The 21,685-nt window shown below is 48.2% G+C and overlaps 1 protein-coding gene across 1 annotated transcript; it reads right to left on the bottom strand.

Annotated features, from left to right (window-relative positions):
- Window positions 1-16,204: 16,204 nt before the first annotated feature.
- On the bottom strand, window positions 16,205-20,082 carry LOC149858197 (transforming growth factor beta activator LRRC32-like). Its single transcript, XM_090060966.1, has 2 exons — window positions 19,963-20,082; window positions 16,205-18,247 (listed from the first exon to the last, which is right to left on the bottom strand). The coding sequence occupies exons 1-2, from the start codon at window positions 20,080-20,082 to the stop codon at window positions 16,259-16,261; spliced, it is 2,109 nt and encodes a 702-aa protein (XP_089917092.1). The 3' UTR covers window positions 16,205-16,258.
- Between the last annotated feature and the right edge of the window lie 1,603 nt (window positions 20,083-21,685).

Raw genomic sequence — 21,685 nt, 5'->3', positions numbered from 1 at the left:
CCCTTGACAAACCTTTCATCACAGATAAATGCAAGGAGCCACCAGTCACACTCCTGGCATTTCTTTGCATCTCACATGGACAGACATAGCTCAAAATGTTGTCATTTTGACAAGTGACCTGTTCTTAGTTATCAGAGAAATGATCTATTCAAGCTATGGCATTATTTCTGGGGTTTGAGGTCTGACTTCTGACTCAGTTTCCTGTTGAGGTTACTGGTAATTTTTTGTAGTAGGGTATTTTAAATCTACACTGTGTTTGCAATTTCCCCTGTGAATGCATTGAGGGCAGGAGATCTGAACCACCTATCTACTCTGCCTTATCCAAGGTGCCAGGGTATCGCAGCACGGTACAGAGACAATGAGCCATGATAGAGATCATTCTTGAATTGAGGGGGTGCCAGTGATGACAGAGACAATACATACCCCCATTTTGAACAGAACTTTCCAAATTCATGAATCAATCATGAGTGTGGAGACCACTTCGCTAAGCCCCCTAGCAGCATGAAGCCGAGCTACACCCAAATGCACCAGCACTTCACAGTATTATTAACAACCAGCTCATGGGGAGAGAAGGAATGAGAGACGCACAGAGTCACCCCTCTTTTGAGACTGGGCTGGGATTTGGGGGCTCCCTAGTGATTCCACTCCTGAAACCCTGCTGACAGATTTTTGAGGACTGGGTAAATCCTGCTAATGGAGGTTGACTTCTCAGGTACAGCCTCTTTCCCTCTTTTCATAAAGACAAGCTCTTTTATCTAAGTTTGTCTTGATTTGGGCATTAAGAGCTGCTAATAGGTTTCATAACTGTATGAGGGTCAATCCGCAGAGATTTAGTGCAATTAGAAGAGATACTGTGGGGGACACCACTGCGGGGGTGGAGATGTGACAGACAAGCTTGGGGAGCGGTCTCCACAGGCCATCACCAAGCACATATCCACAGTAATCCCATTAACACAACTTCTCAGAAGCTGCAGGGAGGCAACAGGCTGCAAACTGCCTCTCCCCTTATCCTGGAATTCATGAGCATATAGTGCTTAGATAAAGGGCGCATATGAGCACTAATAACCCAGTACACAGCCCTAACATAAATGCAGCATTCCTTCTTATGGGCCCATCACCAAGCATCATCCCAAGTGTGACCTAATTTAGGAAGAATGTTTCATTTAGTTTGGTAACTCAGCAAACCCCCTCTGTCTGCACTGTTTCTGGCCAGCCATAAGTTAACCAGCAATTGTCCAGCCAGGCAAAGGTTTAACTGAAGCAAAGTGCCAGGCACCGTTCTCAATAGCTCAGGGGAAATACGATGGTATAAGTCCAGGTGGTTTTTTGCTGAAACTGGAAAGGGAGATCCCTTTCTTCCTGATCTCTGAATGACTTTGTATTGTTGAAGGTGTAGACCTCTCCTTTGCAGTGCGGGCAGGCCCCATACAAGAGTCTACTACAGCCTCCCAATGGAAGGATCTCAGCTACACATTATTTTATGGAGATGGGGGATTTCTCCCTAGCTTCCTTCTTTGGCCTGCTGGCTAAGGCTAAGTAAGACTTCAGGATACATCTGAACCCCAAGACCTCCAGGCTTGAAGCTTGTTCATAGGATGCCTGCAATGGATTTCGGAGTATCTGAAGCCCCAGCCTGAAGAGTTTGGGACATAAGATACTTTCCAGTGGTAGCAAGCACCAACCACATGGACCTGAACAACTGATTTCTGTTTAGTCGACAGAATTTGGAACTGATTTGGCTAATTTGGCCTGAGACACGAAATTGTGGGGAAAAAAGGTCAGCTTCTCATAGGAAAATGCCTGGTTGCTTCCAATCACAAAAAAGGGCTCACAAGGGAGGATGGTAGCTAAACCACCTCACTTGACCCCAGCCATGGGGAGCAGAGCAGGTCCCAACACACACATGGCTCTCAGGATCAGGATCAAAACACATTGAACTGCACCACTTGAGGCCATGCCCAACTGTGTACACCAAGGAGGAAAACCAAGGCATAAAAGTCAGCTTAGTAAGATAACAAAAACCAAAGTCAGAGGCTGAGAAAATAGATGAAGGACAAAAACCCTTTGGTGGAAAGCCAAAGAAAGAGCACAAGTGATGTAGAGACTTCTACCCCACCAATAACTTGTTCTTGCTGCAAACAGGAGTGCTCTGTCTTGTGAAGACAAAGCCTATATAATCCTTTCTTTTCACTAAGTGGGGACACAAAGACAGGAGAAAGTTCTCTCCTTCCACCAGAGGAACTGTTGTCTTTCCAGAGTGGGGGATGTGGTAGCTCTGATGAATCCTGAGAGCAGCCATCCTCCTGAAGTCTGATCTAGCACGAGCTCTGAGGAAGAGAAGTACAGCCAATGCAGCGTAGCAAAGACTCTCTACTCTTCTTCTGGGATCTTTTCTGAGACCCGCTGTCCATCTTATCCCCCTTTTCTGTTCTTTTCCCCAGTAGCTGTGTGTTTGTTTTAGGTACCTGTGCTGCATCAGGCATCTTCCATTCTAAATGGCTGGTTCTGGCTCTGACTACATGCCCTGACAAATTGGTTAATTTACCCCACCATGCATGTGAAATTCCACATGGATTCATTTGACAACCCCAGTGGAAAATAGGGCTGAGGAGAGGGATTTCACCAAAATTCCTCACCTGGGTGTTTTGGACAGTAGCCATGTGAAAGCAAATGCTAATCTTTGTTGGAAATACTCCCAGTTTCACAACTTCTGCCTGGGGCTTCCACTTTCTCCTTAGCTGTGTGAGCTTCCCTTTAAGTACAAGGGATCTTCCCTTGACTGGATATATTTAGGTAGGCAGTTAATACCTCTTCATGACCTTCCTTTGACTTGTCACTCCATGAAATACAGCTGTGACATATCTTGAATTGCTGACCTTTCTTAGTTACTTCCTGAGCATGAAAAGTCATTTGGTGCTTTGTGTCTGAGCAACAGCCCATGAGGAAGGTACTGGCTGGGGAAGGGATGAGGTCACTCACAGAACCCAAAGAATGAGACTTTTTTTTTTTATTTACATTTTCCATATTCCAAGCCAAATTAGCCAAAGCAAATTCCAAATCCCAGAGTCAGTCCAGAACCATAAGTGGCTCTACTACTGGCAAGCATCCTTCACCCCCATTTGGGACTTCAGATATTTCCAAAACCTTTGATGGGCATCCTACTTGCAGGCTTAAGCCTGGAGGCTTGGGGTTTGGATGCCCCCAAGTTTTGCCTGCCTCCAGCCATACAGCCCCAAGAAGCAAGCTAAGGAGGAGTCTCCTATTTCCCTAAAGTGGGTATAAAACCAAAACCTTCCCACTCCGGCAGCTAAGTGGGAGGTTTACTATACATTATCTTGGCAGGTACTATCCCCATGCCAGGACAGTGGTCTTCCCTGGGTGCAACTAGGCATGCTGCCTCAGTGTCACAGTGTTTTCCTTGCTGGGCAAGCATAGGACTGTGCTTGATCTGCACCCAACAAGAGGATGAGAGTGAGACTTAATTAAAAGACAGGGAGAAAAGAAAGAGATACTCTGTTGTTGCTCTCTGGAATCTGCTGATTTTTACCCCATTATTCTTTCTCTCTCAGGTTCTCTTCAGTGACTGGGTTTTAAGATCAGATGGCTCTACACTTAGAGCAAACCCTGGTGCATCTGAGAGTAGAGAAGAAGGAGAAAAGGCCAGGGAGGTGAATAGAAGAGAGAAAGGAAGGGAAACTAATTCACAAGGTGACCTTACAAAATGCACAGCTGGGTTGCCTCTGCAAGGAGATGTCATACAGAGGTTGAGGGATGCTGCCTGACTTCTGCTTCATGATGTGGAAGAGATCTCATCTGGTTCCATTGCTTTGATCCAGGCACAACAACCAAGTCCAGTTTCCACTCAGCATATCTTCTCTGCCAGACCATTGCCAGGATTTGGAGGTGAATTCTGAGGATCAGGGACAGGGCTAAGTGTTCTACCACAAGAACGCATAGCCTCTTCCCTTCCACTGTATTTGTGACTGGGACATCCTGTCAAGCCTCCTTGAACAGGAAGATTTCCTGAGGGCTGGAAAGGAAGGTTCCCTGTTGCCCATTTTGGAGGAGATGTGGCACTGTGAGTGCACTGGAGGTGGGAGTGGGAAGAGTGGCCAATCTTGTATTTCTGCAGCTCCAGCTGTCCCATTAGTGATCACTCCACCAGAATTAGGGGGGGGAGGTTAGATGCCCCAAAAAGATCTTTTTTTTTTTGTTTTTGTATAATTTATATCCAAGGGCAAATTAGCCAAAACTAATTCCAAATCTGAGTCCAGAACCATAAATGGCCCTACTACTGGTAAACATCCTCCACCTGCACCTGGGGAATTCTGATGTTTCCAAAACCTTTTGTTTCCAAAACCTGGAGGCTTGTGGTTCAGATGCCCCCCAATTTTGCTTGCCCTTAGCCATAAGGTCCTCAGAGCAAGCAAGGGACGAGACTCCCATTTCCATAAACTGGGCTTAAAGCCGCTGCACCTTGGTGGGTACTGAACCACACCAGAAGAGCAGTTCTCCTGCAAAGTCAAGGAACTCTTTTTGACTTCAGTGGGCTATTGTCAGAGATTAATCTGATCCATTCCTTTAACTCCCAAGAAAACTATGAAATAAGAAAGAAGCCCCTTAATTCTGTGGCATGGTGGATTTTCCATATACATCATAGGATCCTAGAAGATAGCAATGGACAATCACCATTAGGTGCCATCTAAGCCATCTGCCTGGGGGCTGGAGTAAGATACATTATCCACTGCTATGTCCTGAAGTTATTTAAACAACATAACTTCCATTATTTCCCTTGAATGATAGATTCAAGTCGAATTGGCCTCCCTATTAGGAAATGATTCCTAATATTCTAACCAATCTAGCTCTATTCTATTCTGACTTATTATACCTCTGAATTATCCCTATATTTTTCCCTCCCACCTTACACTCATTTGTATGTTGTGCGTCTATGTTAGAAACAGTTCTTTTGTTTTGGACACAGATCGGATATCCAGTCCATGCTTCTCTTTATTATGGCTCGTGTTACCACTGTATTGTAGTGTTTTTCAATAACTTTCCCTGTAAGTTCCCCATTCAGCTCAAATGCCTTTTGCTTGTTCTGGCCCAGAGGGGAAAATTTTGGGGAAAGTTTGAAGAAAAATCTTTTCTATGGATTTGGAATTTTCTAAACAGGAGAAATAGGTTTTGCAGCAGTTAACATTTGCTTGGTGCTTTTTCATGCTGGTTCCAAACAGTCGGAACATAGGGCCATAAATAGGGCCATAAATTCATCATCCTTCTGCAGGACATGCACATTTTGCTAAACTTGTGTAAGCCATATAGGAGAGAACTCAAAGCATTGGACATACTGCCCAATTGTTTTATGCACCATTTTAAATCCCCAGCCCTGGCACTCACTTGGGTTTCTGACACTTGTTGAAACCCTGGAGGATCCCCTCCACACGTTCATCGAAGCACAGCAGCACTAGCTGTTTTGATCACTGTGGTTTCTCCTCTGCGCCCAGCAAAACACATGCACTGGAACAGGATCTATGCTGCTCACGTTTTGTTAAGATTTCTCACCTGCACAGATGTGCTCATGGGAGCAATGCTGTGAGCCCTGGGGTAGAGAAGGCACTGGTGTTTTAACCCCTCTATTACCCAACCCTGCTCTGAATACAGCAACAACCTTAACACACCCCTGGGCATGTTTACACTCCATCTTGTCCGTCAACTCCTGCTGTGCCAGCACTGGGGAGAGCGATGTCAGTGGGCAATAGGAATGGTAGGACATTTTAGCAAATATTTCCCTGACAAGAGCCTGGCCCTTGCCAAGACTTTGTCCCCTCTGGGTGATATCCAATGTTGCCGTATTAGCTCCATAGTACAAACTGACAATCCTGAGGTCAGGGACTGCTGACATGACTGTGCTGTCAGAGGAGATTTCAAACCAGAGAGCTGTAGAAGTTGGGGTCATGGCTCCTTCAGCCTCCCCAGCACCAGAATGCACCAGCAAGACAAACAAAATGCCCCAGCTGTTCAGCACACTTGTGGGAAGCTACTCATCTCAATGGCTACTCTCCCTCTCCCCCAGATCCTGGGTGTCAGGAGTGGCCTGTTTGTGGGGCTTGTTATCTTGAAAGGCAAACAGCTAAAGGACCCCCAGTTCTCAGGTGCTCTTCAGCAGTTTCCCAACAGGGCCTGTGGAGAGTTCCTGGGAATGGGAACCTGCTTGATGTGCTGTAGACAAGGTGTGAGATTGTCAGCCCCCCCTCACCACTTAGGAAGCAAGTGTGAAGGAATTCTTGGCAGGCAGAGGAAGGGCACCAGGGTGAGACAGGAAGGGGAACCCCACAGCCTTCAGGAAAGGAGCATTTAGGCAGCTAAGTGGCAAGCAACTCACCCTCACTGGAGTGGATTGCAACTCTTTGGTTTGTGTACTTCTCGGAGAAACTCTGGGGGAGCTGAGTTGAGAAGTCTGCTGGAATATCCTGACTTGCACAGCTCCAGGGAGACCCCATGTATTCTCCCAGCCTATGGCCTCAGCCTAAACACACTCGCAACACAGGGCTCAGTCAGATAAAGGAAGGCCCGTAGTCCAGCCCTGTAGTAGTCAGCAGGCTGATGGAGAGGGGGTAGGTGCTTCCCAGGCCACCTCCTAGTGATAAGGTGTTCTTATCCCTGCAGCTGGCACTGCTTGCCTCAGCGGGCATACCAAAGGGATGAAGGTCTCTGGCAACCTCTCCAGGGCAGCCTGAAGCACTTTGGTTGGGGATAGGGGTGGGAGCTCTGCCTGGCTGCAGCTTGGGCTATACTCACTAAGCACTTGGTCCAAAGAACTATTCCTTTCCACCCATAATATACTCACTAAGCCCTTTCCACCCATATGAAGTTTGTTGAATTTAAAACAATGAACAGCCCTGGATCTGTGAGACTTTACCCCCTGCTCACCAGCCCTCTGCTTTCTACATAAGTTGAGGTCTGTCTCACCACCCCACGGTCACCCCTCAGTTAACAAGGATAGGGGCTATGCACTGCAAGCAGCCTGCTTCATCTCCATGCACCCAAGCACACTGTCTCTCCCCTCTGCTCTCCTCCTTTTCTGTTTTACTTTCTTGGTTATCATGTACCTCTTCATATCTCCCTTCCAAGAGGGCTGCGAAGAAGGCACTGGTGACTTGTGCACACCAGACTGTGCTATCCCTCAGACTGACTCCTGGCCCAAGGGCAGTGCATGTTTTGCATCCCAGTCCTGACACTGGGCATTGTTCCTGCACATCATTCTGTCCAAAGCGACTGAAAGGGCAAGAGAGTGGGTGCCCTTGTATAATTTTGGCTTAAGATGAGGCAGAAATCTCATAGCAGCTCACAAAATGCCCATATGCCATCCCTGATTCAGCCTGAGGCCAGAGTCCCAGCCCTACCCAAGCATAGATCCAGGCACCAGACCAGTGGCCCATTATCCTGAGTTACAGCAACTGGAGCCTCGGGGCTACCAGCTTGCTCACAGGAGCAGCAGCAATAGGGAAATGCAAGGTGAGGGCACCACCTGGTGGCAGACAGTCACTTCCGCAGGGTTCCTAGATGGTCTGTGCTGAGGTCTGTGCAGTCGGGCTGGCAAGCCTGGACCCCGTCCTGCTGAGTTCCCTGCATTCCTTCATTTGCTGCTAATGCCAGCGGGTCTCAGCTTGGGCTCAGTGGCAGAGGCAGCACTTCTTTTCATAGCTGGGGTACAGAAATGAGACCAGTGTATGTCTACAGAGCTAGAGCCATCATGTGAGGGTCTCAAGAGCTGAATGCACAGTACAGCCTACTGTCTATGCCCATCAGTGTTTCCCTTCCCAACACAGTACCAAGTCCAGAGTCCTTTCCAGTGGGCACATCAATCCCATTCCAGTTTGCCTTCTCCCAAGAGAGGGTCAGAGAATGTATACTAGAAATCATCCCCTGGGCCTGGCCTTAGCATAAACTGCATTATTTACCTGGTACAGCTCACAGGACCAGAGACAGAGTCAATGGTAGAAGAGTCTACAGAGTTTTGTGCCTTGAATAACACTGGTTGGATGCACCCAGCCCAGATGTACCCTGTTGTTGATTGCTGATTTCAACACAGCCTTGTGCATTTAGCCCAGCCAGTTCAAGCATCTAAGATCAATTACACCAGAAGAAACAATACTACTGCTCAGCCATGATACAGTCCTGCACTTACAGAAGCTAATTCAATGGTTACCATTAAAGAGGTGACATTTGACAATTATCACTGCACAGGGCTACCCAAAACCCAGCTGTTTTTCCTAGACTTGGAAATAACTGTGCTAACTGTGGGGCAGCTGTTGGCAGGGGTTGCCTGTCTGATGGCATTCACTGAAAGTCAGTATTAGCATCCCTGCCTCTGATGGGGAAAGTTAGGTAAAGAAGGTGAATACTGAGGGCACATAACAGCTCCAGTATCAGCACTGGGGGCAGAACTCAAGCAGCCCAAACCTCTGCCCGCTGGAACAAGCTACCTTCTAGAAAGGTGATGTGATGTGAGTTAATATTCTCTCCCCTTTCTGGGACAATCTTGCAATGATTGGCTAGTAAACAAGGGCAAACACTAACCTTCGTTTGATGTCAGTTCCTCTTTCCAGCCTAATCCCAGGAACAAACAAAGGCCAAGTGCTAAAAATACCCTTCCACTTCTGTGTCACACTGCATCCCAAGGGGCTTTTCCAGGCTTCACTTTCCTAGCCAGACCTTACACAAGGGGGAGAGGGGAGGCATGTCAGAGAGAAAGTGAAATGGAGCTTGGTTACGGCTGCTACCCACCAGAGTGCTCCTTTGACTGGTTTGTGGGCCCAGGTGGGAGGGGAGAAAGAGCCTGCTTGGATGGATAAAGAGCAGGGAAAGGAGCAGTAGGAAAGCATGGCTGAGCCTCCATCTGCCATCACCGATATGTGCCTCTGAGGGAGGCAGGTGATAAGCAGGCCATAGCAGGGATCATCCCCCAAGAGAGAGCACAGCAGCAGACAGAGCTAGAGCCTGCAGGGAGGGGGGCAGAGGGAGTCTGGCAGAGGCAGCCTCTCACTGGGGTGCCGCTCCACACAGAAGCTGCAATGCAAAGCTCTGCAATCAAGGCTATCTAATTAATTCCAATTGTCTTTGTCAGAAAAAACGACTAAAAGACCAAAACAAAGGGAAATGTAAGGGGAAAGTACTGAGGTAAGGAGTCCTGTGGAGATTGGTTTGACACACTCAGGTATCCTATTGCCTGGGGCCCAGCGTGCTCCAGGCAATGACCACAGCTTGGCTTGGTTCTTTTCACCGGAGCACAGGTCACATATCTCAGCCTCTCAAGCTGCTTGACTCCGCCAAGACAGGGTCTGCCAGACAGACTTGTATACTGGAAATGGTTGTCCAGGTGGGAGTGGGAGAGAAAAGGCCTCCCAGGGAATTGTTTCCTTCAGTCCAGCAGCCATAGAGGAAATGGGTAGAGGGAGGAGAACAAAACCAAAAAGAACAAGAACCAAAGGGAGGTTGATCAGATCCTTTTGCTTTGGCATTGCTGGGCATGAGGACTCTGAGTCACAATGATGCAAAGCCACCAAACACTTCATCTCAGTGACGTTAGGCTGTCATGTGGTGGTAACGTCTCATCTCTGCCCCTCCACATACAGACCAGTGATGCTGAGATCGCTCACATGTCACTGAGCTGGTCCTGCCACATCCTGTGGGGCCTGAATGCACTTCACCTCACAGCAGGAGGAAAGTACCTCCTTTTGTCTCACACTGCTCCCTGCCATGCAGTTAGGGGTCCAGGACAGAGGAGTCTCTAAGCAAGGACTCCAGGATGAGGGGGCTGCCTTTCCTTTAGGAGCAAGGCTTCCTTCCTCTTTCTGGTTTGCTGGCTATGCTAGGGAATCCAGCAGAGAAGAGACAGCAAAGCAAGGGCCATGGGAGGCAGAGTCCTGCCAGAGCCAGCCCTGACTAGCTGACTTCCCACAGGGCCTGACTGTATCCCAGGCTGTCACAGCCCCAAGTGGAGATGATTGCTCCCTGGCTCATCATCCAGATACCTACTGTGTACCCAGACACCTGCAGCAGAACTCCCTGCTCTCTTGGTCAGGCATTGGAGGGACCGAAGCAGCTGTGCCTGCCACCCTGAAGCAGGCTGTAGTGCCTTTCTTAAGGCAGGGCTGTCAAATATTTGGCCTGCAGGCCCACTCCAGCCCATGGTGGTGCTTCCTTTTGCATGCAGGGCTTTTGAGCTGGACCATCTACCTCTGTGGGCCAGATCCTGTTTGCAGGGCTGTCACCACAACTGCCATAGCCATCCTGCTGACATGGCTCCAGAACCCAGAGGGTTAATGCTGCCACTACTCATGTCCCTGTCTTTTCCACTGCAAAGATGGGGGTGGGGGGGGTGGGGGGTTAGTCTGTGCTGGCAACTAATTTGGCAGCAGAAAAATGGGGAGTAAACACACCAACTTCCTGGGTTCTGGAGCTGTTCCAACTCAGTGGTTCCCGAGGGTTAATGCCAAGTGCTGGTCCACGAGAAGCCCTGCTGTCTGGGTCCAGACTGTAGGGCCAAATAGGTTTGACATGCTGGCTGTAAGGGATCACTGATGTCTTCGGCAGTTTTGTGGAGCTACTGCTTTGCACTCTGCTGGCATCTCTCTCACCACCAGCCGCAGGGCTACACCCATCAAGTTGACATTGTCCTTATTCAGGCCTGTCGCTGGGTAGGAAGTGCAGCAGGTAGAGCCTTGCTGGGGAACACACACGTGGATGTAATGAGAACAATTTCACTTCTGCATTTCCTGGGCTGCAAGGCTGGAACAATATGAGCAGGGGACATTACACACACACCAGGAGGGAGATTCTAAGAGGATGCTGCAATGCAGGAGACTTTGGAAACTGCCTTCACATTGGTCTCTGAGGAGGAAGTCTTGCTCTTACTGAGACTGTGCTGGGTGTGTTGCAGCAGGTTCTAGTCCCTCCTGAGTCCCATTGCTGAGGAAAGAGGTACCATGTATAAAACCCCATACCACCTCCAATTCCAAAGAGCTGTCAAGGGAGTTTTGTTGACTCACCTGGAACAAGCAGCAGTACTCAGTGTTAGCGAAATGGAGGCATCGTGGTCTGCAGCAAAGGATGCATATGCAACCAAGGAGGAAACATAGGCTCTGTCTTCATACAGGACATTCATAGGGGTTCACCAAGCTGAAAGGAGCTAACTGCAGTTCCTGTGTCCCTCATGCATGGAACAAGCATCACTTTAGCTAGAAACACTTCAAAACATGAATCTTCATGTGGGGGAAAGCGATTTAAAATCCAAGGACAGAGGTTCATGAACACAGCAGGGTTTTCCAGACCCAGTGACCCCAGAAAAGAGTACAAGAGGTTGTAACAACTGCCTATTCACTGGTCACCTCACAACCATGCTCTCTCACTCATTGCACAAGGCCTGTGAGATTCATTTAGATGAGAGATTTCAATCATTCAGTCTGCGGGCAGGACCTGGCCCATGGAGCCACTCTACAGAGCCCATTGGACTACCAGCAGGCCAGGAAATTTAGGTTTGTAGCCAATGGTGAGCAATGGTCAGCCTGTGCCTGTGGCCATCTGCTGTAGCCACTGCCACCACCCCAGGCCCCAGACAGGATCCAATGTGTGAGGATCCCTATGGTCTAGATCTGGCCCAGGGCTCAGGAGGAGTTTAACACCTCTGACTTAGACCTTTTTTGCGGGGACAAGGGTTATGTTTCTCACTCAAGCTAGCTAACAAGAGGTAAAACTACTGAAGACAAGCAGTTGGCTGCATTCATATGAACTAACCATGGAGTTCCAAAACAAAAAAATCTACTTTTCCAGTTCAAAACAACTGTTTGCTTCAAAATCTCAGCAAGTGGCAAATAAAGACATTTTAAAAAATTAAAAATGACCTGAACTGGGGTTTTTCTGTTTTTCAGTTTGCTGATTTTTTTATCTTGAAAATTACTGGAAATCTCAGGCCCTTTTGTGCCTGGGGAAAACTATATTCTACTCAGCTGTAGGAAGCCACTTAACATGAAAGATAGCAAGGGAACCTAGAGTTTCCCTTGACTGGTTATGGTGCATTGGTATTGCAAACTGCTTTGTCTTTATTCACATTTTGCCTCCTGTTAGTTAACTCCATTGAAGAACAACACCAGTCTGGCTGAGCACTTGCCTGTTGGATACCCCTGTGGTGGGTCTCAAGGCAGTGGGCTGGTATGCTCCAACCTTTCACTGGCCTCAGGAGGCTTCAACACTGTTTGTTCCCTTGGCTTCTCTGGCACTTTTTCTGATTGTCTGTTCCTTTTCCTGGAGGTGAAGCCCCATGGTCCAATTGCTTTGGAGTCTCAGGACCAGTGCTGACCTTCACAACGCCACTTAAACATCCTCTCCTAATATTCTAGTAATGTGCACAGTCTGGAATTAGGTTACCTCTTCTGAGGCATGTGATAAAGTAGCACATAGCATTCACACAATCACTTGCACAGAATTTTTAGACTCTTTACTATGATTCTAACCCTTGCTCTTTACCAAGAAGTGCAAGAAATACACAAGTCTGCACAAAAACTATAAACCCCATATGCATTTCCATTTTAATTTTCTCACTTTCTGGGACATTCGTTGGATTGGGTCCTTGTCCTCTGCGATTCTTCAGGATCCTCCTTCTGCAGCTCACCTCCTGTCTTCTGATCCATGGAGTTTTCCCCGTTCTGCTTGCCTTTTCTGACTTCAGGTCATTCTTCAACTGAAACCAGCCCACTGTCCATCAAAGGAAGTACATTTCTCCCTCTCCTTCTCAAAGCTTCCTGCATTTCTGTGAGTCTTTCCCAGTTTACGCACCTGCTTTTTAATATCTTTTTTGTTCTGCCCTTGGTGGTTTTCTAGTGCTCCAAACCCCTGGCCTGTTAGAAAACATTGATTATCTTTGACTTCAGCTAATTCTTTGCTCCAGAGCATTTTCACTTCAATAGAAGGGATAGAAACTGGCCCTGCTCAGGGACGGACATGGCAACATTTGTCAACAACAACGGAGAGACAGTCACACAGAGTACATCTGCCCGCACAGTGCAGTGCCATGGATAGAGAGCTGGGCTAATTCCAATCAAGTTGGCTTGAACATCAGATGCAGCGTAGCTGGTTTTCAGTAAAATCTCTTTAGTTTGAGTGGATCCTAGTACTATGTCTATACAGGTTTGTTCAGAGTTAGCTTGGTTGTCCCTGCATTATGCTCTATAACCCAAGAGACATATAAAACCAACCAACCATCCAACCAAGGTCAGCCATCTCCTGACATGAACTCCATTACTTCAGCCAGAAAGTTACATTGGACACAGAGTCCACAGATCCTCACAGAAACATGGCCTTAATGGCTGTAAAATGCTCAATTGACACTGCACTGTGTAAGTGCTAAGGGTTATGGGAAAACCTTGCCCCTTCCTTATATCCCAAGTGTGTATTCGATAAGCTGGGCAGCAGGGAATAAAGCACCTTGATCCTTTGGAGATTGTTTCTCGCATCTTTGCCAGCATTAGAGCAGGGCAGACATGCTACAGGATAGCCCCTGGAGCGAGGGCAGCACACAAGAGTTTTGCAGGCAGCTGCAGCCACTATTATCTCAGATACACAGCTGTGTCCCAGGAAGCTTACAGGAACAAATACAATACTTTATATTAACTCAAGTGACTCTCACAGCCTGAAATGGGTGCAGTCTCCCCAGGCTGTTCCTTCAGATTAAAGGCAAAGGTGCTTGTAATTGGTCCCTTTTTATGGAAGGTGGCAGCTGGTTTCGCTCTTGGGCATTGGACAAACTGCTAGCAAGTTTCTCAGCTGGGCACAGCAGAGCTGCCCTGTGTCAAAGTATGCAGAACATATGGTCTGCATACTCTGCCCAGGGAAGGGACAGGTGCTGCGTAAAAGCCAAATCTGCGTATGATGAAATGCATACATAGACAAGACAGCCTTGAAGTGGGTTCAGTAAGGGATACAGCTGACAAAAAGGCCATGCAAAATGAGTCAAGGTAGTATCAGGACACTCATCAAAATCAACAGCAGGGATCTGGTCCAGCAAATGCCACGAAGCCTCTCTGATGTCACCACAAGCTCAATATGTAGACGGCACCTGCCTCTTCTCAGTTAGCTTCTCTTGCATAGAAATCTCAGCTCATAGGAGCAGCCGGAAGGCTGGTTGGTTCTGATCATTTATAAACACAGCTGGCGTATGGACAACACTTTACTGACAAACACAAAAGCACAGTGTGTGCCAGAGAGCTTTGGATTTGAGCAAGCTGACAAATCCATGTACAACAAAAGAGCCTAGCAGGGAGAAACACAAGAGTGATCAGTGGAAACAGAGCTCCCTGCTGCTCTTTGGCGTCTTATCCAGTACCTCGCTTGAAAGTGCTTCATCATCACTGACTCCGTTAGTGTGGGCACACATTGGAGCAGGAGATGGAGCAGGCACATGCTGGGGCTGGAGGGCTGGGGATGGGAGCAGGAACAAGAATGAGCTGAACATATACAGGACCAAGCAATACAATACAGATGCCATAGGAACAAGGCTGGGCTTTATATAAACATAGTATGTGTGGCTGTGTGTGTCTGAGGGGTAGAGGGTGGGGACACAAGGCAGGGGTTTCCCAGTTATGATCAAGGCTGATAGTCTGTCCTGGCACAGAAGGCAGCAGCCTTAGCTGTATAGACCCAAGGCAAACGTCTGGGGGAGAAACATGCTGTTTGTTGTCCAATAAAAAGTTGAAATCCATTTACAGACAATTAATGAATAATTCTAGTCCTTTCCAAGGCTCCACTTGCTGTCTGCAGCACCAGCTGAGTATAGCCCGAGCCTTGTGAGTAGTCCAGGCATCTTACTCGGGACTAGGTTGGGGGTTGTAAAGACTAGAACTGAAGTGACCTGAAAAGCCAGAAACAGACTCTGCAACCTTTTTTCTTCTTCACCTGCACTGGCTTGGACCCTGCAAGTAACTGCTTGTGTGTGGGCATACAGGTGAAAGGGTGGACACACCAGAAAGCCCTGGCACCTAAGTAGCATGACATCTCAGGCCCTTTCCAAGCTCACTCCTGTCCCTATGAGAAGACATGCCAAGTCAGTCAGAGCTCTGCACAACCTGGCCCAGCTAGAGAGCTTTTGATTTCTGGCTTGAGTCCAGGCAGGGCAGGCTGGGCAGCTACAGATCAGCCCTTTTAGTACTATGGGATCAGAAGCCCCATCTCACTGTGTCCTGCAGTACTTTCTTCTACTTGCCCCACAGCATGTAGCCTTCAGCCCTTTAAATAGATGGCTGATTTTTGGGATCATAAGCACCAGGAGCAAGTTCTAGACATAAATGCTGGTGGTCTCAGTAGCTTCCTCAGAAATGGCTCTGTCTTCCCTGGGGCAAGACTACCCCACAGCAATGACTCACAATTAGGGGAGATATCACAGGCTGTTGCTGCCATTGCAGCTTTATGACAGCTTTATGACCTGTGACTTGTTTGCCTCAGTCAAAAAAATTGAGCATACCACACCTGAAGTCTTGCTCATGAGTTTGGAAACCTTATTACCTCCTAAGTGGACACCAGACACAGAGGCTGAGACGTCTCCTGTCAGGTTCTTGGTGCTGAGGTAGACTGTTAGTGCTGCCCACGACTGTGGTTAGCTGCCTTCCCATGTGCTGTGGGCTGCTCAGAGGCAATTCTAAGAAGCACAGGACTCAGAAGTGTTTGGATGCAAATTGGGGAAAGAGAGATAAAAACCGGTAGTGACTGATGTCAAACAACACCCAGAAACCAGCCCCCACACCCACAGCTGCATCACTGCTACCAGGAGCTGTTGGTTTTGGGGTCATTACTGTAGAACAATCTTCTCAAAAAAAGACAATGGGTTTAAGGAGGGGCAGAAGAGGCAGACTGCTTCAGACAGCCTGGGCCTTGGTTTCAAGGCAAAGGATCCTCAGATAGAAAAAGTGAGCGAGGGGGCAGACCTGGGGGGATTCTTTCTACAGGACTCCAAGGATTCCACGACCAGCATTTCCTCCTTCCCAAGATGGAGCAGATTACTGCCAGCCTCACTTGCCTTACACAGAGGTGACAAAAATGGCATACATGCAGCAAGATGGAGCACAGCACATAGATCTGATTTTGCACTCTTATAGTTCATGTTTTATTGCCTTATGTGAAGTCTGTAAGAGATCAGTGACAAGAAGGTGCCTGATATACAATACTATTATTGTGCGTATATATATTATTCCCTCTCTTCCATGCAGTACTATACTTTTGTAACACTGTCTGCTGGTATCTGTTGAGTTTTCTTCTCTCTGTCTAGATGACAAGGAATAGGGTCCACTCTATTGCTTCTGAATCCCAAGTACTTTTGTAACTTCCTATGCTTTTTCAGGTGGTATATCCCAGAGGTGAGAAACAGAAAGCAGAGAACCATCACCAACAACAGGACAGCTAGGAAGCTAGTTTTTCTCTGACCAGGACAGAGGTGCCTAGGGTTGCTAGTTATCTTGACAGATAAGGTCCTGTTCTGATCCTGGTAGGAGCACAGTGTTTCATTCAGGTCCAGCATACTCACACTGGCTGCCTGTAAAACATCCAGCCAGTTCAGTGCACAGCAGCTGAATGGATTGCCAGCAACAAATAGATATCTGAGGCTGCTAGACCAGTGCACAGTGGCAGGTTTTTCTAAGTCCTGTAGGTAGTTACTGCGAATGTCCAGGTGTTCCAGGGGGGAGCATACAAGCCCAGGGGGCAAATGACTTAGCTTATTGTCTGACAAGTCTACTATTTCCAGCATCTTTAGACAAGGCAACTCTGTCATGTAGTTGTCCATCTGGTTCTTTCTCAGAGAGAGCTTCTGCAAAGAAAATTCCAAACTGTCCAGGGATCCTTTTGGCATGGACAAGCCTTCATTCTCAGACAGATCCAAAGAAACCAAAGAGGTTTGGTTAAACATATCAGGGTACAGCTTGACAATGTTGTTCCTACGTAAACTTAGATGCTTCAAGTGAGATATGCTGCAGAAAGATGTGCACTTAACTTTGTGAGCTGAGTTATGTTCCATAAGAACTTCTCTTTCATTAGCGTCACAGCTCTGGCAAGGCTGGAGGCTGTTGGAACCAAGGTCAATTGTTTCCAGTTTGGGCATCATATCAAAAAACCAGCGTGGCAAAGAATGAATTGAATTGCTTTGGAGATCCAGTGACCACACAGAAAGGACAGGTCCCTGCATCACCACTGGCTTGTTGCTCTCAATATCACCATGAGAAGACTCCATGGTCATATCCTGGAGACAGTTCATAGCCATATTGAGATTTTGGAGAGAGCTCAGATTGTGAAAGAAAGTAAATGGGAACAAACTCAGCTGGTTATTGCTGAGATCTAAGTCAGTCACTTTTGCCAGGCTAGCTGCTATATTATAAACATCCAAGGACACGTTAGGTCTCACTGTTTTTTCATGCCACAGGGTGAACTCAGCTGTAGTGGTAGAATTTGGTGCCAAGGAGATGATGGCATTGTTGGAGAGGTTTAAGTGTGTGAGGTGGTGCACCTTGGGGAGCTTTGGAAAGTAGATCAGGCTGTTATGACTCAGATCTAGCACCTGAAGCTGGTAGATCTCCTCCCCCTGCTCTGAGGCAAAGAACTCCAGGGCATTGTAGCTAAGGTTTAGCACTTGCAGCTGTGTGAGGCTGAAGCCTGAGATACAGTGAAGGGAATTCATAGCTAAATGTACCACCTTCAAGCCTACCAGAGGCTCAAATACGCCTTCTTCTATCTCCATGATCAAGTTGTTGTTAAGATTGATCTCTCTCAGGTTCAGCATACCCTGGAAGACATCCCCTGGCAGCCTAGTCATTTCATTCCAAGACAGATCCAGCTTCTTTAAAGAGGTGAGATTACTGAAGTACCAGGCTGCCATATCACTGTCCAAGTTATTTGCTGAAAGGTCCAGGGTCTCCAGACTTCTCAGCCACCTGAAGGCTCTTCCATTGGAGAAATAATTCCGGTCAAGGTTGTTTGCAGCCAGGAGGAGAGTGTGAAGATGAGTGAGATGAGCCAGGGCCATTTCTGACACAGTTTCCAACTGGTTGAAGCGTATATTCAGGTGCTCCAGCTGCCTGAACTGTGAAGTGCAGGTTTCTGTCAGGTTATGGATGAAGTTGTTTGACAGGTCAAGCTGCTTAACCCCAGGTCCAAGCTCCTCTGGGAATGTGTGGAGACCCAAACCTTGACATGACACCTGAGGCATGGTCTGTGGAGAAACAGGGAAAGCCATCAATGACACAAGGAACGAGCACAGCTCACACCTCATTTCAGCACTGCCTAGCTCTGATGCTCCCCCACAATATCCACGTTCCAGGTGTTTGCGATTTGTCTTGCATACAACCTTCAGGACACAAGTATAGGTCCCATGCTCTGAAATCCAGTACTGTGGGGTGAGATCCAGGCATGAGACTCTCACACACTGCTTGTAGCCCGAGAACAAGTGGTCAGTGGATGGAAAACACTTTTGCAGTGGTAGGACTCAAGACTAAACTTTCTCAGGTAAAGTGGGAGCTGTATTGCTGTCTTCGCAGAAGCACTAGAAAGTCCCAGTTTATTGCTTTGTGTTGCTCAGGTCCTCTCTCCTGGGACAGTTGCAGTTCCCATGCCTGCAATGGGTTGGTAGTTTGTAGCTCCCACACACATCATCCATGCCCCCCTACTACTAAGAAAAGCAAGGCACAAAAGCCAGAGTCATTCATGAAGAGGGCATAGGTATCATCACCATTACAGACCAATCATCTGCAGTCACCAGGCTGCAAGCTGCTCTCCAGGGCCTTTGCTACATAGGGCTGCATTTCCAGATGACCCCACTCTGCCAGGTGCCACTCCCCAAGCTCAGCCCTTAAAGAGATATGGAGCAGGCAAGAAGGTCTCTAGCTAAACCTACTTAGTCATTCCTGGTTCCACAATGAGAAACCGCAAGCCCTTGGCAGCCGCAGCCAGCCCTCAAATGTCAAGTGATTCAGCTAGTTTTTGGCAGCCACTGTCTAAGCAGAGTGAGAAGGTGGGTATGAACATCAAATAGGCATCAGAGCCACTGGATGGGAACCACAAGCATTGTTCCTTGTTTGAAACACTCCAAGATTCGCTTGTGAGAATGCCAGGGGACTGTGTCCAGTGTTAGCACCAGATGCATAGTGGCTCTGTGAAGGAAAGGTGAGTACTTAGAGCTCTCCCTGCCCTAGGGGGACCTGGGATGGGCTTTGCACCATGACAGTATCTCCCAAGGAAGAGGAAAGCCACCATCCTGCACCGAAGATGATCCAAGCAGTCTCCTCAGCCCCTCTGCTCTGACCCCTCTCCCCAGTACCTCTAGCTCTGCTGTTTCACCGTTCCCTCCACAACAAAGTGCCCCAGGGACTGGGTCACAGGAAGGGGGTGAGCAAGGCTGGACGGAGTACAAGGGTAACAAAATGCATCCGGGGAGGTGGTGCCTCCTAGCCTCATGTCCACAGCTTCTGTACCGCACCTCTAATAGACACAGCAGCTAGAGCTGTGCTGAGCTGCTTCCCTGGGACAGTACCTGACTGCTAGCGGCTGCTGCAAGTGAGGGGCAACAGCAATGTGGAGGATGAAATGAAAGTACCTGGGCACAAAGCTACTGGTCAAGAGAAGGACGGAGAGGAGGAGGAGCTTACCAGGCAGAGGCTGAAGCTGAGGCTCAAAGACCTGAGAGTCTGTGTAGCAGAGAGCTACAAGAAGGAGCAAAGGGGGAGGTTGCACAGATGGGCCCACGAGTGCCACGAAACTGAGGAGCTCAGAGTGTCGGAAGGGGGATGGGGGAGATTTTCACCATCTGGCTTTAAACTCTTGCCCTTGAGTGAGGCCTCAGGGGTGGACATGCAGCAAAACCCATCAAGTCCCCAGTGGGGACTTGGCTTGGCCACCAAATCACAAAGGATCCTGGGTGATTAGCCTTACCTGCTGGCAGGGCAGAGGCTGTGGGCTCACCTCCCCACTGAGCTGTGCTTTGAGAACAGACGGGAGCAGCCAGAGCAGTAGGCATCCTCTTTCAGAAAGCTGGTGGCCACAGAGAGACATGATAGGCTCCAGGAGCTGGCAGCCCCTGCACTGTCATGTGGGCTAAGTGAGACAAGGGCTTCTATATAAATAGGTTTCAGCATGGGGCTGGGGAAGGAGATAGTGTGTGGGTGTCCCCTGCTACGGAAGTGGGAAAACAGAGATACAAGACCAAGAAGGGGAAAAACGGCCATGAAGCCACAGGGAAGGGAAAGAAAAACTAGTGGATGGGGGTGGAGATAGCACTGCACATGCTTTCAGGTGACCCTCTGAAACTGCAAAGGAAAGAGTCAGAGGAAGGAGAGGCAAACCCAGGGGAAGAGAAGAGGTTTTTTCTTCTGTGGGGATTCCCTTTTGGAAACCACAATGTTCTCCAAAGGGTTTGTCCTGGTCTCTCAGCTCACCTATATGTCATATTTAACCAAGTCACTTCATGCACTACCCTGGGCCAGAGCCCGTAAGATAAGCAAGGTTGGGCTAGGTCCGCACTTGGGTAGGGGACCCCAAAGAAACAATCAGGTGCTGTAGGGAACATGGTGCTGAGACTGGCACTGGAGACCAGGAGGTGCCACTGGGCTGAGCAGGTCCATGGGGAGTGGTGGTGAACATTTGAAAGAAAGGAAAGTCATATAGCGGGCAGTTGCATAGGCCCAGGCCACCTTACAGCACTGGAGGCTGCAGCAAGTCTGGAAAGCAAATTCCTGTTTAAGCTGCTGCAGCTCTTTGCCAAAAGGAATGTTTTCTCAGTTGGGAACTGACTGCCCCAGAACCTTACCATCCAGCTTTTTTTACTGGCAGTCTCCAAACTTTTTACTGATGTATGATTTCAGTATATGGTCTACATAATATAAATGTAACTCTTCTGCTACGGGTGGGTTCAAATTTAAGGTTTAACACCAACCACAGTAATAATATTTGGTTGTTAGGAAAAAGTTTGTAGATTGTGCATACAAAAATTTATTGGGTTGGCAACCCTGCTTGACTGCAGCAATGGTTTTACACCATGTTGCCCCTACCCTGGGGTACCCTATTCACTCCTACACCTCATATTCTGAAGCCCCAACTACACCCCACACCATGCTGCCCTCCCTGTCAGCCCCCCAAAGAAAGGGTGTGTGTGTGTGTGTGGGGGGGGTGCACTGTGCCTACCTATTGTGCCCACATACAACCCAGCAGTATGACAGGCAGGAGACAGGATACAGCCACACACGACTGGGGGGTGGGAGCTACGGAGACTTTCATGGGCCACAAAACCCTGACAAAAGCTCCCTTCAGGGTTCATAGGCAGACAAGGTTCTGCATTTTCTCTCAGACACCAAGTGGTGCTACTCTGCTCTGTCCTTCAACACTGCCTCCAGCTTTTTTAGAGAATGGAGCCTTACTCAAACTCCTAGTTGCTTTTTTTTTTAAGAATGGCTCTTTTTTCACAGATTTTACAGACAGGCATTTTTAGCCTTGTTTTTTATGGATGGTGTCTGTAAATTTATGCGCAATTGGCAACCCTGAGGCCAGTGTACCATGTGTTTGCACAGCCTTAGGCCAGTGCTCAGCACAGATGTTTCCACATCCAAGACCGCCGCTGTTGCTATTAGCTCTCTGTTGAGCAGTTACAGCAGGTGGGCCA

The sequence above is a fragment of the Crocodylus siamensis genome, chromosome 8, assembly GCF_052110815.1.
Source record: "Crocodylus siamensis isolate JL-2025a chromosome 8, ASM5211081v1, whole genome shotgun sequence".
NCBI classification, from domain to species: domain Eukaryota; kingdom Metazoa; phylum Chordata; order Crocodylia; family Crocodylidae; genus Crocodylus; species Crocodylus siamensis.
This window is presented reverse-complemented; position numbering and strand designations above follow the sequence as displayed.

Excerpts from the sequence above, each read along its gene's own strand:
- LOC149858197 (XM_090060966.1), bottom strand. The coding sequence starts at position 20,082 with ATGTCTCTCTGTGGCCACCAGCTTTCTGAAAGAGGATGCCTACTGCTC. Across the intron at positions 18,248-19,962 it reads AGCCTCTGCCCTGCCAGCAG|ACCATGCCTCAGGTGTCATG; the intron begins GTAAGGCTAATC and ends GTTTCTCCACAG.